The sequence below is a fragment of the Chamaea fasciata genome, unplaced genomic scaffold (genome assembly GCF_029207755.1).
Source record: "Chamaea fasciata isolate MVZ Bird 193981 ecotype frontalis unplaced genomic scaffold, bChaFas1.0.hap1 SCAF_8, whole genome shotgun sequence".
Classification (NCBI taxonomy): Eukaryota; Metazoa; Chordata; class Aves; order Passeriformes; family Sylviidae; genus Chamaea; species Chamaea fasciata.
In genome coordinates this window covers 19,638,372-19,653,415 of record NW_027094093.1, presented here as the reverse complement: position 1 = coordinate 19,653,415, position 15,044 = coordinate 19,638,372, and the positions used below count along the sequence as shown (strand labels likewise).

Below are 15,044 nucleotides of genomic sequence, written 5' to 3'. Positions count from 1 at the left end.
CAAGAGACATTTTTAAATGCCATTATCTGAACGAGGACTTGAAAAATCAGTTCAACCTCTGATTATGTCACAGAAAGGAAAGTCAGTGTTCTTCTAATTGTTCAATGGAAGATACTTCTGATATGTATATGAAAAAGCTGGGGTGTTACGTGTGTGACTTTCAAGCAGCAGGAAAAAAATTGGCAGCTGTATAATTCTCTGGCCTCGGAATCAGAATGGGCTTGAACCCAATAGCTGGAATTTCAAAATACCATTTCCATACCACCTTTAATGTAAAAGCATATACTCTGTAAAATGGAAAAAGGAATGCTTTTTTTAGTATACGTTAACACTGCTGAGCTGTGCTTGGCTAACCTTTTTCTCATCTGTTTTATAGGTTTTGTAAAAGACACCGGATTAAATCAAATTCAAATGTTCCATGTGTTCCAAAAGACTTGTTGATGATGTCAGAATTAGTTCTTCCACAGTTCATCTTTAGTCTGATTCAGCACTTAAGAGAGGGATATAATGAGCCTGGTATGTTTTGAATTTGCATGTCTCTAGCATATCTTGCCATGCTGTTACCTCTTGCTTTGCGGTCTGTGAAGACACAGTACATGAATGCTGTCCATCGTTTATGTCATTGTATTTTGTAGCTCTCTTCTTAATAAAATTACAGCCTGGCTAGGTGATTTGATTTTGTTACCTTCTGGCATGCTTAAATATGTTTTATGGATTACCTAGCATTGTGCTGAGCTCTTCCAGAAAATGAAATCAGGTACAGTTTGAAATATTGTATGTGTCAATTTTAGAGCATTATGAATATATAAATCACTTCCATTTGTGGTGGTCGTAACTGTTCTGCTTGTCATGGTTTTGGCTAAATTATATTACATCTACACCAAAAGTTCTTCTTGTTTGGTTTTCAGCTCTTGATCTGCCGTCAGAGAAAGACCTTCATAAGATCCTCCAGGTTTTGGAACCTCATGTTTCCTTCCTAGAAGACTTGACCAAAATGGGAGGTGCAATGAGATCAGTTCTTACCCGGGTTTTAACTAGCCAACAGTTCTACAAAAATCTTAGCTCTGGTATGTTTGTGTTATTTCTAATAATTAAATTTTCAAACTATAAAGAATTAAGGGCATAAGTTTTGTTTATAACTTCAGTTTCTGCATGCTTTTATTTGACATCTCAAAACACAGAAAAACCCCGTATTTTTAAGGATATTAGGTTGGTAGGAGGGTGAGCTTCAGGAGTGATGTAGAAACATTTGTTATTAAGACTTGTAAGAGCAAACATCTGATCTGTATCCCAAATAAATGTGTAAAGAAACATCTTTTCAGAAAAATTTTTATAAGAAATCCATTCTATCTTAGTACTTCCAAACTAGTCATAGCAAGGTTATTCAAAGTGGAATTTGTCTAACTTGTTTTGGGATTTGCTCTCACAGAGGTTACTGGAAGAGACCTCAATGGCAAAAGGCCATTGTCTGTCCTGCATTTCTGTGCAAAGCCTTTTTCATATTTTTTTCTTAAACATTAGCCCCCGCTTCGTTATTTATTCAATCCTGTACCGAATCACAATGAATCTGAAAATGTTGGCCAATCACAACTAACCCCAAACCCCCATTAAATTGTAAATTAACTCCATGTTATTTTCTTGTAATTAAGAGTCCTTTGCATAGGTGTGGAACAAATAGTAATTACTGTAGTTTTAAGTTGCCATAACTGGCTTGGGCAGCAGCTAGTTAAAGAACAGGCAGTCTCAAATCTTTATTTGAAAGGAGAAACACTTAGTAAAGCTGCCTCAGGGGTAGTTCTCTTTATTCTTTCCTTCCTTTTTCTCTCCTGTTATAGTATTCACATGGGCATAATTTAATTACTTCTCTTTCCTATATGTGATGGATTTCCTGATACAGAAATACAGAAAGGGAATGGAAAGTAAGACATGCTTATCTGGACTCTTGGAATGGAGAATATGTGTTATTAAATTAAGACATTGTGGACCATTTTTTTTGATTGCTTGCATAGAGTATGAAGCATATGAACCAAGGAGCTGCTTTTGTGCTTTAATACTGTTTTATGTATGTATTCAAGGTGTTGGAGAGAATGCATGTGCAAAGAAAAGTCATGAAAAGTACCTCATTGCTTTGAAAGGCTCGGGATTGGCATTTCCTGAGGATAAAATTGCATGTGGTATGCAGGAACAAGGAGCTGGAACTAGCACATTATCTGTTCAAGGTTTGTGTAGAAAAATATTTTAAGAGAATACTTGATTATTGATGGGTTTTATATACATTGCTTTGGGGTTTTTTTTAAGAAAAGCTTAATCTTAATGAAACTTACGGAATTACCTATTATTTATTGCACTACCAAATTATAAGACTCTTACTTCTATCAACAAAGCTAAGCACGTTAACTTCATGTTGCTAATACACTGAGCACCATTTCTCCAGTCATAACATTAGTGGAATTTGAGTAGGCAAGATGAAATTGCTCATAGTGGAATTTTGTCACTGCAACAAATTGATTATCAATCCACAGCACCTCTTCTTATAACGATTCTGTGGATTTCTTTTTTTTTTTTTTTTTAATCACTGAAGTCCATCAGAGGTTTTTTTTTCAGTTTCTTAAAGAATGCTCGTTTGTTAACAGAGTGCATTGAAGTTCTGCAATGGCATGTATTTGCAAATCCCTGATTTTGTATTGCTTGGAAATCTTACTCCAACTTCTCAGTCCACTGCTATGTATCTTTTAAAGAAAATGAACGTAGTGTTCCGTTTCATACTGGCTTAAATATCTTAAAATACTGTATTTTCAATATAAGACTTATGAAAAGAATCTCTGAACTTTTTTATTTCAAAAGGTTTGGCAGGTGGGACGGCAACATCAGGACAAGGGGATTCTTCAGATGAGGTGAGACTTTTTAAAGACTGTAACGAACTGCAACGAATATTAAAGGGAGAGAATGCTCGCAGCCAAATCCCACAAATCTTGCATCTTATATTTGCCAGACATTATCCAAATTTTAGTAATTAGGAATAATGGAGGTATAAAGGAATAGATCTCATGCCTTTGATTTACTAAGGACCTCTTGAAAAATTCTGAGTTTTGCTAATACTGTTCCAGTTTCATTTATGTATGTAATGGAGAAGAAACCTGTTTAAGTATTCTAGAAATCACTATTAAGTAAATTGGGCTTGACTGAAGCGAACTTAGAGCATGTAATGCTATTAGTGGTGTTCAGTTTATGGCACTTGAGAATCCAGCTGAACTGGTGATAGCAGCAGTGAGAATTTCTCTGTAAATTCCCATGTCAAGACTTGATCTTACTTATCAAACATGTGGAGTGGGAGTAAAAAGGAGAGAATCTCATTTTAGGTTGAGCTTTAATAACTGAATGGAGGAAAGTTAAATTCTGGTAGAGTAACTTTATCAATTTATTCCCATCTTTTTTTCTCAACTGTTCAATTTTGACTAGTAAGCCTTAGCAGACATTTTGGTAGGGTAACATAACAAACTTTAAATAGTGTAAAGAGATACCCTATCGAAAAACATCTATCCCTCAGTGTGGCAAAAGCATTCATGGACTGTGTTTTATTTGATTCCTTGGAACATAAAATCTTCTTAAATAGGACAGCAGGTTTAGAGAGGGCCTTTTTTTCTCCTTTTGCAGGAAGGAAAACATGAGAAATAACCATCATTCTTCAGATTAATATTTTGCTTAGAACCATATACTATTGTAGAAGTAAAACTAAATACTGAACTGTGCTAAACTTTTAGTTTAGTGTTGCTGCTTAGTTCCCTGCAGAAGTACTGTTCTGATTTGTAGTCTATGTAGGTTTTGTAATCTGGAGTTCCATCTGTGAAACAATGCTACCATTAGATCTTGGTAAAAAAGAACATTTTTAACCTTTCGACATTGATTTTAAATACCGGAGGAAGAAAATCTAGTTAAGCATATGCTCTTGCCAGATTTCTTAATTATGACATAGTTTTACTCTGCTCTAAGGGAGTGTAATCAGGTATTAAAACCAGACTGTAAATGCCCTATGTAGCTCACGTGAGTATGGGAGAAGAATGTTATTTTTCTAATAAACATTTCAGCTTTCCACCTGCACAGTCTATTTTGACTTTTGGATGAAAGGAGTGGACTTCCTTTTCAGTAATTCCTATTTGTCAAGCAGCTCATGATTGAGAAAAAGATTGTAAAAAAGCTAAAAAATTAATCTTTCTTCACTGATGCTTTTTTCAGGGCAGGAGACTTGGATTGTAGAGTTCTGCAGTTCATAGTAATATCCCAGCAAGCCTGACTTTTTCTTGAGAATACATGTTCCCTCTGACTGGGGAACTGGGCAGTGGCAACACCCTGAGAACTGACTGACTCATTCCTAATTGAAGTACCAAAGTACCTTGTGTTCTCAAGGACCACAGGATGCCTAAGTGTTCAAATGTGTGTCCATCTTAAAATGAATTTTCAGATGGAGGAAATGAAAGGGTAGGGAAAATCAGACCTTTCATTTACAGCATACTTGTGGTCAGGCCTTAGATATAAAGTGTGAACAGTCTTCTGCCTCAAGGAAGGGTAGGAACTTCTTGAGATTCGGGTTCTTTATCATTCCAGAGAAGTTTGGAAGTAAAACATGGCATTTGCTTAGGGAAGAAGGATATTGAGTACTTATTTTTAACAGCAGATATCTACATTAATTATATATTATTTTATTAGCTCCAGTAAGAATCTTTATTCCTAGTTTCATTAGGACTACCAGTGTTGGCAAAGATCCATGCAGCATTTAATATGCTCCTGTAATGTCACATTCTTTTTTTAACATGCAGTGTTAGATTTTGTGAAGTGGTGGTGAAGATGTTTTTAACTTGTATTACATTTTGGAACCTTTGGTGTTCAGTTTGTGGAGTGCCTTGAAAGCTTCAGGTGACAAGTGCCTGTGTGAAATGTCTCCATTATTCTGTAGGGAACAAGCAGTTAGAATTGGCCTCTTAAAGATGTCAAAAATACTTTGTTCTTGGATCAAAAGTTTATCTTGATTAGAAAGTATGTAGCTAATTATACATGTTGCCAACTTTTATATACAATATGTAGGCTGATATTTTTTTCTCTGAAACAAAACCCTACAAACCCTACCAGTGGATAAGATAAAATCTTAGATCTGCAAAGGTCAGAAATTTTGTTATGTTAAACAAAAATCAAAGCAACTAACCTTACAAAATTAACGAAATAAATGTGGTTGATAAGGCTGCCTGTAGTGGGGAAAAAAAAGCAATTAAAAAATCTGGTTTTTCTCTAAAAAGTTTCACACAATGCATGATTCCTGTAAACAGTAAAAGTGTTTTTCTTGTAAGAATATATCAAAGGGTTCTCTGTTTTAGTTTGGTAGCTAAACCAGAATTATGAGAGTATACCATCTCTTGGCAATAAGGTTCTGAGTATATGACTGTCAATTTTAAAAACTCTTCCTCTGCCTCAGGAGGACCAGGATGGTAGCCAAGGTGTGGGAAAGCGCAAGAGGGTGAAACTAAGCAGCACCACCAAAGGTATTTATATAAAGTACTGATCTCAGTTTATCGTGTTTGCTTTATGTATGTCTTAAAAATATCCAGGGATGCTCAGTTCACTTCCAAGCACTGTAGTGCTGCATGTGACAGGTATTAAACATAGCAGAGTCTGAAAAGAGTCAAAGTGAAAATGTGGTAATTGGCAGGTTAGATTTCCCTTCCCTTGAGTGAGTACCACTGTCTGGGACTCTGTTTGACCATTTTGTCACCTCTTTGTTGTAAGCTGACCTCCAAAAATTCATTCAGTTTTCACTGTGTGCCTATCAAGGCTGCGATATAGCTTTACAAAACAAGTGTTTGGTGTATTTGTTCTTAACAATTTTATTTGAATGTGCCACTGTACAGTAGAATTTGCAGCCAGGCAAGGATGGTTCTCTCTCAGTCTGGTTGCTCTTTCTGTACTGTTTTAGTAATGTTTTAGATAAAATACTTGAATGAAGTCTCTCTTGAAACCACTCCATTATTTTTCTAGCTTGAAATTAGTCCCTTTTGCAGTTTCTAGTCCAACATGAGTAGCACTCACATTGAGGTCAGTGCAAGTTTTAATTTGAGAATATCCATAGGCTCCACAAGGTAGTTCTATCTTGTGCTTGACATGTTTCTGTGCTAAAATGTGTTTAATAATATTTAAATGCTAATTTTAAATAAAGAAGACCTTCTTGGTTGTGGTTTTCTTAATATGAGTGTGAGGAAACTGATACAGGACGTGCAAAGAATTGGAAGCCTTGAGAAAAGAATATTTGGGTAGAGGAATTGTGGTGAAATTTGGAATAAAGTTTCTGAAGGTCTCTGGAACAAAGGTTTGGAGCTTGAGATTTAAATGCAAAGGTTCATGAATCAATGAAATAGTATGATGTGAGGAGTGTGGGAAAGTAAGATCAATTGTTTCTAGTGTTTCCAGATTGAATGAAAAGCAATGAGGAAGCTGAAAAAGCAGAGAACTAAATGCTTTGGCAGCAGTGTTGTCTAGAGGTGATCTTAAAAATGGTGTGAGAAAGATTGTGGCAGAGATGTGGAAGAGGCTGTAGTTTTGGAGAAATGCAGGAAACATAGAGACATCCAAGGAAAGTTCTCTAACTTGGATTTAAGAGTCTGTTAGCTTGTCTAAAAGATGTGTTAGAGTCAGGTAACCCAAGGAAAAAATGCTGCTGTTCTGATGCACAGTAACTAATTAGGGAAAGAGGCAGGGAGGAAGCCCAGATTTAGAAGCTGCCTGATCAGAAAACCAGATCAGCAGTGGCATTTCAGGATAAGTGATACTTGAATTCAACATTTCATTTTCCCCCAGGATTGTAGTCTTCCCCCTCTGAGGCATCCCAACATGGACTGTGGTCATGATGTTGATAGCTCATAATATCTGCCCCAGAGGAGGGAGTCTGCCAATGGGGGAAGGGTAAGTATCTGTTTTTATTAAATATCAAATAGTTTTCTGAAGTTTTCAGTATTCATATTTTATGTCCAATAGGGTATAAAATAAGAGTATGAAAAGAAAATTTTGGAAAACTGACTATTGAATAAAAACAGATTTACCTTTTCCATGTAAGCAGACTCCCTGTCCCACCCTAGCTCTTCAGTGGTACTCTTCATCCAGGGTTATTTATATACTGGGGGTATCTTGGAATGCTAAGTCTCATGTTCCAGAGAGATATTTACAACACTCTGTGAGGTGTTTTGTGGCACAAAGAAAGAATAAAGTATTTCTTTAAAGAAACCACAGGTTTTTTTCTGAGGTTCACTCATACAGGTGTGGGACTGAGTACTGAGAAAATTTTTTTGTTTACTTTGTTTTAAAGCCTCATCCTGCACCCATCTGAAAAAACCCGATTTTTAAGACAATTTTAAACCCAGAGGCACCTTTTAAAAAAAGGTATTTAAAATCTAGTGATGCTTTTTTCTGAAAAGTGGGAACATTAGTCCCAGTGTTCTTGACAAATTTTCCAGGTTTGTAAGAGCATTCTGCCTACTCAAATTATATAGCAGGTGTAAAGCAGATTTGTATTGTTGTGTCCCTGCCTGAAACTGCTGCACGAAGTATTGAATATGCACTGTTCACTTATGGTATGTGCCAGAGAAAGCTGCACAGTCAGTGACAGATACAGTGTTGTGTCACTGGTCTCCATGCCTGGTGTTCTCACTCAGAAGCATTTGGCATGTACCTAAACTTGTGCTCTCTGTTCTGTGGACAGAAGTCATCAGTCTTGCATGGTTACCAGGCTTTCGTGGGCAGCCAAATCACATGTGCAACTTCGTAACAGGAGATGAGAAAGGGAACATAAATGAGCATCATATGTTTGTTGCTGTAGGTGATGTGTAATACCTTACAAAATAGTTTAATACTAATTAGTATCACAAAATATTATAATATTTTTAATATCTTCCATGATTCTGTGAAGGTAATGTTTTATATCAATGCTTGTTGAATATATTGAGTAAAACTTTTTTTTTTTTTTTTTTTTTTTTTTTTTTTTTTTTTTTTTTTGTGTGTGTGTGTGTGTGTGGCTTGCTAGAGTCTTGAGGAAAACCCTAAAATTTAAGTCTGGGCAAATTGGTTACTTGCCCAGGGAACATTGACATTTGGTAATGGTGGAAAATTGAGGTAATTCCTGCTTAGGAAGAGCACAAATGTCTCTCTTGCTTAGAATAGGCACAGAGCTATCCGGTGCAGTCTGTAAAGCTGTCACACTTCAGTGAAGATGTGAGTCTTCAAGGCCAGATGATGTTCAGTGTAAATGTTTTCGGATGTGTGCAGTGGTGGGAGCACTTCATACACTCCTTTTGGAATATGTGATTTTGTGTGGAGTTACATATCCTCAGGTGTAGTTAATTTCTGGGTATGGAGAAGTAGTAGTATTATTTCTTTCTTCTTTAGTCCTCATGTTACTGAGGTGAACACCGCCTGTTGTAGTTGTAAAGCATAAATAATCAACCTCTTGAAAAATGATGATGAGGAGTCTTTAGTTTTTTTAAAAACAGAGTTAATATGATTTATGTTCTGTCAGGTGATAATTTCATGAACAGTTTATTCTAGCAAAGGTCAGTTTGCAGCTTTGCAGTCAGGAAACTGATCTGCTTGAAAACACAGCTGACAAAATGGAAAGATCCTGGACTTGATTCCTATGTAGGTCCCACACAAGGATCTACTATCAGCATGAGTAAAGGGGTAGAGTGAATGGACAGGTAAGGGGAAAAGATGAGACTGTCTCTCCTGCTACCATCAGGAGTTAGCTCCTCATTATCTGGGTATGGTAGTTTTTGTATTAAAAAACTCCAACAACTTAGTGGTTGGTCAGTCAGTGCATGTGTTGCTTTGAAAGTAAGAATAAAGGATACATTATTACTTCTATTTATTTTGTTTAGAGCTTGGTAAAGTGTTGTTTAGATAATAGAATTCATCACTTAATCATAAATTGTATTTTGTTGTTTTAATATTTTAACTTCAGTTAAGTAGTAGTCTACAGTGTTTCCCTTGGTTAAGTGGTTGTGTAAATATTGTGCAATTTGCTGTGGTGCATTATAATCAGTGCAGCTGTTATGGTAAGGTGATGTGATTCAATGCAATCAATGAAGATTGTACTCCATGGTAGAACTGTACTGAAAGCTTTCACTGGCTTCTCTGGGAGGTTCTTTTTATAGTTACAGACTCTGACACCCTGCAGTATTGGTGATCTTCATTTTTCCAGTGTTTAAAAAGAAACTATTTACAGAATGCGCTCAGATGTTCTTAAATTTTTTGTTCCTGAATTTTTTTATAAGTGCAACTACACTATTATTGTTCTTAGTTTTAATACTTACTGTATTACCCATGCCCTGCTTCAACCTTTTATGCAGATCAGTCTATCATGGATGTTTTGAAGCATAAATGTTTTCTAGAAGAATTACTATTTTGGACAATAAAATACGAGTTTCCACAGAAGATGGTGACTTTCTTACTCAACATGCTACCAGATCAAGATTATAAGGTACTTGGCCTTACTTCATTCAAACCTATTATCTTTTTATATTCACATACTTAGTGTGTATTCTGCCTTGCATGACACCATGTATGCTTATGTTTGAATAATAGGCAGTAAAATAATGCAGATCTTTTACCTTGTTTTTAATTATTTTGTAAGAAGTTCTAAAGTATTTAGCATTTGAAAATCAATGTTTTGGACAAAACAAGATGGATAAATCTGGAGCAGCACTCTTAATTTTGATTTCATGGTTTATTTTCCTTTTTGTCTGTTAGTGCATATTTGCATGTGTTGGATTTTGTTTCGTTTTATTTTACTTTGCAAATTGTTTTTAATCACATAAAACATGTGGATCAGGCCTGTATGATTCTGTAGCGTGGTATGACTGGTGAATAATTGCAGTGATTTCATTCCTGTTTCAATTATTGTAGTAGGCAGTGGTTTCTCCATACAGGCCGTTACAGTGTGAGTGTTCTTGCTGCGGCTATGCCCTAGGTGATTTTGGCAGCCTTCCAGGTGCTTCCTTACAGAGTTTTGCAGTTGTCCGTACCAAGTATCTCCTGGCCTGGAGTCGTGGAGACTGGATGTCACCTTCCTGTTTTAAATCTTGGTGTGCAGCCAGGTTTGGTTGTTTGCTCTACATGTTCCCAAGACCTAGTATACATAGCAATCAGGCTTAACATTTTGCTCTGATCATGTCATACCCTTGAGCCATGCAAATATTTTGGACTTTCTCAATCCCTGCTGGGAGGAAAAGATCAAGAAATTCTGAAGTCCAGGCATGCAGATTTCTTCAAAAATGTCTGTTTGTAATGGGACAACCTTGTATTTGTGCCCCTTGGAAACCTTGCTGCATCAAAACAAAGGACATGAAGATAACTTGCAAGGAGGAAGAAGATCAGATATGGGCCTCCAGCACCACTGTGTCCATGTGAAGACACCATTTTGATTTGAGATACCAGCAGAGGTTCATCTTGGTCTTAGATTCAGCTAACACAAGAGGAGACATTAGGACTTCTTAACTGATGGTCCATTGCAGTGAAGCTTGAATTTTTCTTGGTATTTGGACACCCACATGGACATCCAGTTCTCCTGATCCATTGCCAGCTAAATTCCTGCCTGTAAAAACACCCAGCTGCTGGCAGCATGCAGAAGAATCTGGTAAGTGTTGGCGTGTTTCCCTTGTAACTGTACCATGTAATAACAGCAGCTTCTAACGATTGTGGGATCTTTCTTTGACAATGAGCCGTAGTCTTTAGTGACTTTCTTTGTTCTGTTCATTTATCTTTCTTCACTTAGAATGGAGATCATGGTGTATTTGGTCGCTCTACTGATTGCCACCTTTAACTGGAAATAGTCTGTTTCCATTTTCTACCCACCAATGCTCAGAATGAAAGGTTTTTATAAATCTTTTTGGTTGGTTGGTTTTTTGTTACCAATTTCATGTTGGTTCTCATTAAACAGTTAATTCCTATGTTAAAGCTTTAGTAGAAGCACAAATGCCAAGTGTTCAAAATTATTTTAGAATCTGTATTTAATTGCTGTGATTGTCTAAATGGCATTTTTAAGTAGTAAGGGAACTCAGAGCAGGAAATAAATCACATAGCAGTACTAGGGTGGCAGTAAACTATTACTTTTGCAAGATACCATTGCTTTGTTGCAAAACTGTCAATGCTGCATAAATTATAAACATGTTTATGAGGCCTGTGATTAATTTACAAGGAGTGGCTCTGCCTTTTACATGGAAAAGAGAGAACATAGCATTTTGGGATGAATTAGAAGAATCTTACATGCTTCCATTTAGCTTTTTTGAACGAAAAGCTTGTTTGCTGATTAATCATACTGCATTCTCAAACAACAGGAATACCTCTAGGGATCTAAACTATTCCAGGTGGTCTCTCAGCTTTCTGCTGCTTTCTCGGATCCCATCTACACCACATGTAGTTTTCGATTTTTTTCTGTGTCTGCTGTGGTACAATTTGTCTGATTCTTCATGAGGCAGTTTAGCTCATTAAATCCAGCAGAATTCTGCTAGGTTGGATTTCTGATAAACTGAGGGAGCTAGTTGGACACAGAGGTGGCTATCTGTGTATGATTTGAAATTGTTGAAGTCTCTGACCTCCAGCATAAACATATTAGCATCCACCATTGCCCTATGTAGCAGGCAGTGAGCCCCTAGCAAACTCCGTTACACAGATTTTTTTTTAAATAGAAAAACAAACTTCCCTTTAAGGATTCCCAGTGCTGAAAAGAGGTGTTGAAAGGGGTGGGCTAAACCCTGGGTTAAGTAGCTCTTCCCTCTCTCCCCACTTTGGCATATGAGAGAGATAGCACAACAAAAAGTGTGGTCTTTGCCTTACAGATTTGTGCTTGAGGCATCCCTTCCAGCTCTCTCTGACATTTGAAGCTTGGAAGACTTACAAGTGAAGAAAAAAAAAGCAGAAGAAAAATTTATTGAAGCTTCCAAGAAATTAAAGGTGTTATGGTGTGGACAAGAGGAAAAGCAAAACTCTGGAGAAAGAGACTTTCATGTGACCAAGGAGAAGGCGAAGAATGTGTTGGCAGTAAACAGGAAGATGATGGAAGAGTGTGAATCATCCAAGAGCAGAGCCTTGCTGAAGTCTGGAGTACTGGAAATACAAAAATGCAAAAGCATCTGGTAGACATAATGAATCAAGAAACATAATTACCAGAAATTCTGTGCCTTGTCAGCACCTCTGTAATGACCCTTGAGGCAGCTGTTACAGCATTAGAACTTCACTAACCCCTGGATATGATGTTCTACAAATTCTGTAGAACAGCTTTTCTACTGGAACCTTAATTTTAGTGCAGTATTCGGCTGGCAGAAATACTTTCCATCTTAGCATTGAGAATATAAACATGGGAGATGTGAGTTCTAACTGAAGCGTGGGGTTGATGTTAGTCTCCAAAGAGTCCTGGGATTGAAGTTGAGTGGTCACTGAGAGAAGAGGCTAGCTGAAAAAATTAACTTTGTTTTTCCACAGGTAGAAATTTAGAAGCTGCTCAAGATCATAGAGAGTAAGTCAGTGAAGATAATTAGATGTACAGAAAGCATGTCTCTCTTAGAAGCCATTTCTTGCAGAAGGTTGGAAGCTGAGTATTTAGAAAGGTGTTATGACAGAGATTGCATTCTTGCTCCATTCTACATTTTTTCCTTAGTTGTGTATATAGCTTTGACTACTGAAAGAAAGGATATGTGGATGGAATGATTTGGCCTGCTATGGCTGGTTTTATGTACTGACTGCAGTTTACCACAGTATTTCAGCTTAACTTCTGGAATGAGTTTAGTTTCTTCCTCTCAAAATTGGAAAGGCTTGTATTTGTTTGTTTAACTTACAAGGGAATGTAAGAGTAAAGCTTCTGTCTTTCCTTTGGTTAAGTGTTTTCCAGAGTCTCTACCATTATTCTGTAGTGAGAGCAAATTTAAAGTGCTGTCAGAAGTTCATTATTGTAATTGAGTGAGGCACAAGAAATTTTGATGCATGCTGATACAAACTAAAGAAAAATAAATCCAAAGTTTGTCCTTAGAGAAGGACCTTGTTTTTGCAGTCAACTTGAATTGAGCATGCTGTGTAAAACAAGTAAAACATAGTTTCTTCATCACGCAACCCAAAAATCCTATTTAAACATAATGCAGTGTGAAGAAGTAATATATAAATAAAGTGTACTTTTTTACTGTCAGCATTAATGTAATAACTTCTTAAAATACCTGCTACATAATTTCTGTTTGAGGCTTAACATTTATAGTGTGAATGTCTTGATGCTAAGTCCTAATGCCAGTGATGAAAATTGTTTTAAGCCTTTAACTTAAAGGAAATTATGTGGTGGGAATGTCTGTAATACCAGAATGATATTGTATTATCTTTGCTCCAGTGTTGTGAATGCATTGTGCCAAAAAGGCTTTAGCTGAAAACAGTTACCATTGTGTGGGTGCTGTATGTGGAACAGACTTTCAGTTATTACACAGGTTTCCATCACTGTGGACCAGGTACAGGAAGGCAAGTTAAGTGTTCTTGCAGTGTTTCCTGCAGCGATATCCCCATTCTCAGCCTGGTTCAGTTTTCTTGTATCAGCAACTTTCTCTTTGGGGATATTTGCTCTGAGAAGCAGTTTCTGTGCCTAACAGCAGAATTATGTCATCATAGTTTTGGAAGTATTTTTTAGGTGATGATAACATGGTAGTGCCATAACAAAAGTATGAGAGCACTGAATCTAAAGCAGGTCAAATAGAGTGATCTGTATATGGGCTGGTGAAAACATGGTCTGGCTGCCTGAAGGTGGTTTTAAAATTTCTAATTCTATGCTTATGAAAGGTTAATGCTTCCAGAAGGAATAGGCAAGGGATTTTTAGACTTTAGATTTTTATTGCTACACAGCTTGTCTTCTTACTAAGCCAAGCAAGTCCAGATGGTGTTAATTCAGAACTTAAAGTACTAAGTGAGAAGTGATTTCAAAGCTAGCAGGTATGTTCATGTATGTGCAGTGCAAAAGGTTGTTTTTCAATGCATTTTGAGGCTAAAGGAATGGAACACAGAACTTTACTAAGATTTATGTGTATATGTACAGTGCATTTAAATAATACTGATCCGGTTTAAAAATACCACTAATAGTTGTGTGAAGAACAACAAAGCTGGATAGTTAATTTAGTTATTGAAGGAAAAGCACTAAGGGTTTATTTAAAAATTACAGGATTCTATGATAGTAGAAATGTCTTACTTGAAAATAAATGAAAACTTTACTTCATGGTTAGATGACTGCAAGTGATAAGGCAGCTTTGTAAGGCAATACTAAACTCATTGGTCATAGTGTATCATTTTAGGACATTTTGTTGTAGGATGTACAAATTTAGGATAAGTTAATTATTAGAACTGTACTACTTTCACAGGCATGCTGAGACATTATATTCCTTGTTTGAACATTTCTGGGTTGGCTTTTTTTTAGTGTGAAAAGTATAGAATGAGAAGATTAGATTCTTGGGAAAGGTAATGAAATTAGCAGCCTAAGATACCCCTCCCTATAAACAGGTCTTTTCATTTGGTTTGTTTCTAGAAATCAGTCATCACTTTTGGTTTGTCATAGCAACTGGTGTTTCCCAGGATATGTTAATTGTACATTCGTAAAGGAATATTTTATAATGAAAGAAAGCTGTAATTTTTGTGTGATGCTTATTAACGTCAACATTTCTTTATAATTTGCAGATTGCTTTTACAAAAACATTTGTTCAGCATTATGCTTTTATTATGAAAACACTGAAGAAAAGCCATGAATCAGACACTATGTCTAATAGAATCGTGCATATCAGTGTTCAGTTGTTCAGCAATGAAGAACTAGCACGCCAAGTAACAGAAGAATGCCAGCTGCTGGATATTATGGTCACTGTTCTGTTGTACATGATGGAAAGTTGCCTTATTAAAAGTGAATTGCAAGGTAGGTTTAGTTGTTTGTTTCTTTCCACAGATAATAAATTGATTATAGAGGAAATTTAATCTTTCTTTGGTGATTAATCCACCCCTCTGAT

General features: G+C 36.4%; 1 protein-coding gene across 4 annotated transcripts in view; it reads left to right on the top strand.

Annotated features, from left to right (window-relative positions):
- Positions 1-15,044, top strand: part of UBR3 (ubiquitin protein ligase E3 component n-recognin 3) — a 105,739-nt gene that overhangs the window by 12,603 nt on the left and 78,092 nt on the right. For all 4 annotated transcript variants that reach the window (XM_066189977.1, XM_066189976.1, XM_066189975.1 and 1 more), the window contains exons 2-8: positions 377-516; positions 909-1,067; positions 2,076-2,219; positions 2,845-2,894; positions 5,465-5,531; positions 9,381-9,511; positions 14,725-14,953. In XM_066189977.1, coding sequence (XP_066046074.1) covers positions 377-516; positions 909-1,067; positions 2,076-2,219; positions 2,845-2,894; positions 5,465-5,531; positions 9,381-9,511; positions 14,725-14,953 — 920 coding nt within the window. The remainder of the gene's footprint in view (positions 1-376; positions 517-908; positions 1,068-2,075; positions 2,220-2,844; positions 2,895-5,464; positions 5,532-9,380; positions 9,512-14,724; positions 14,954-15,044) is intronic.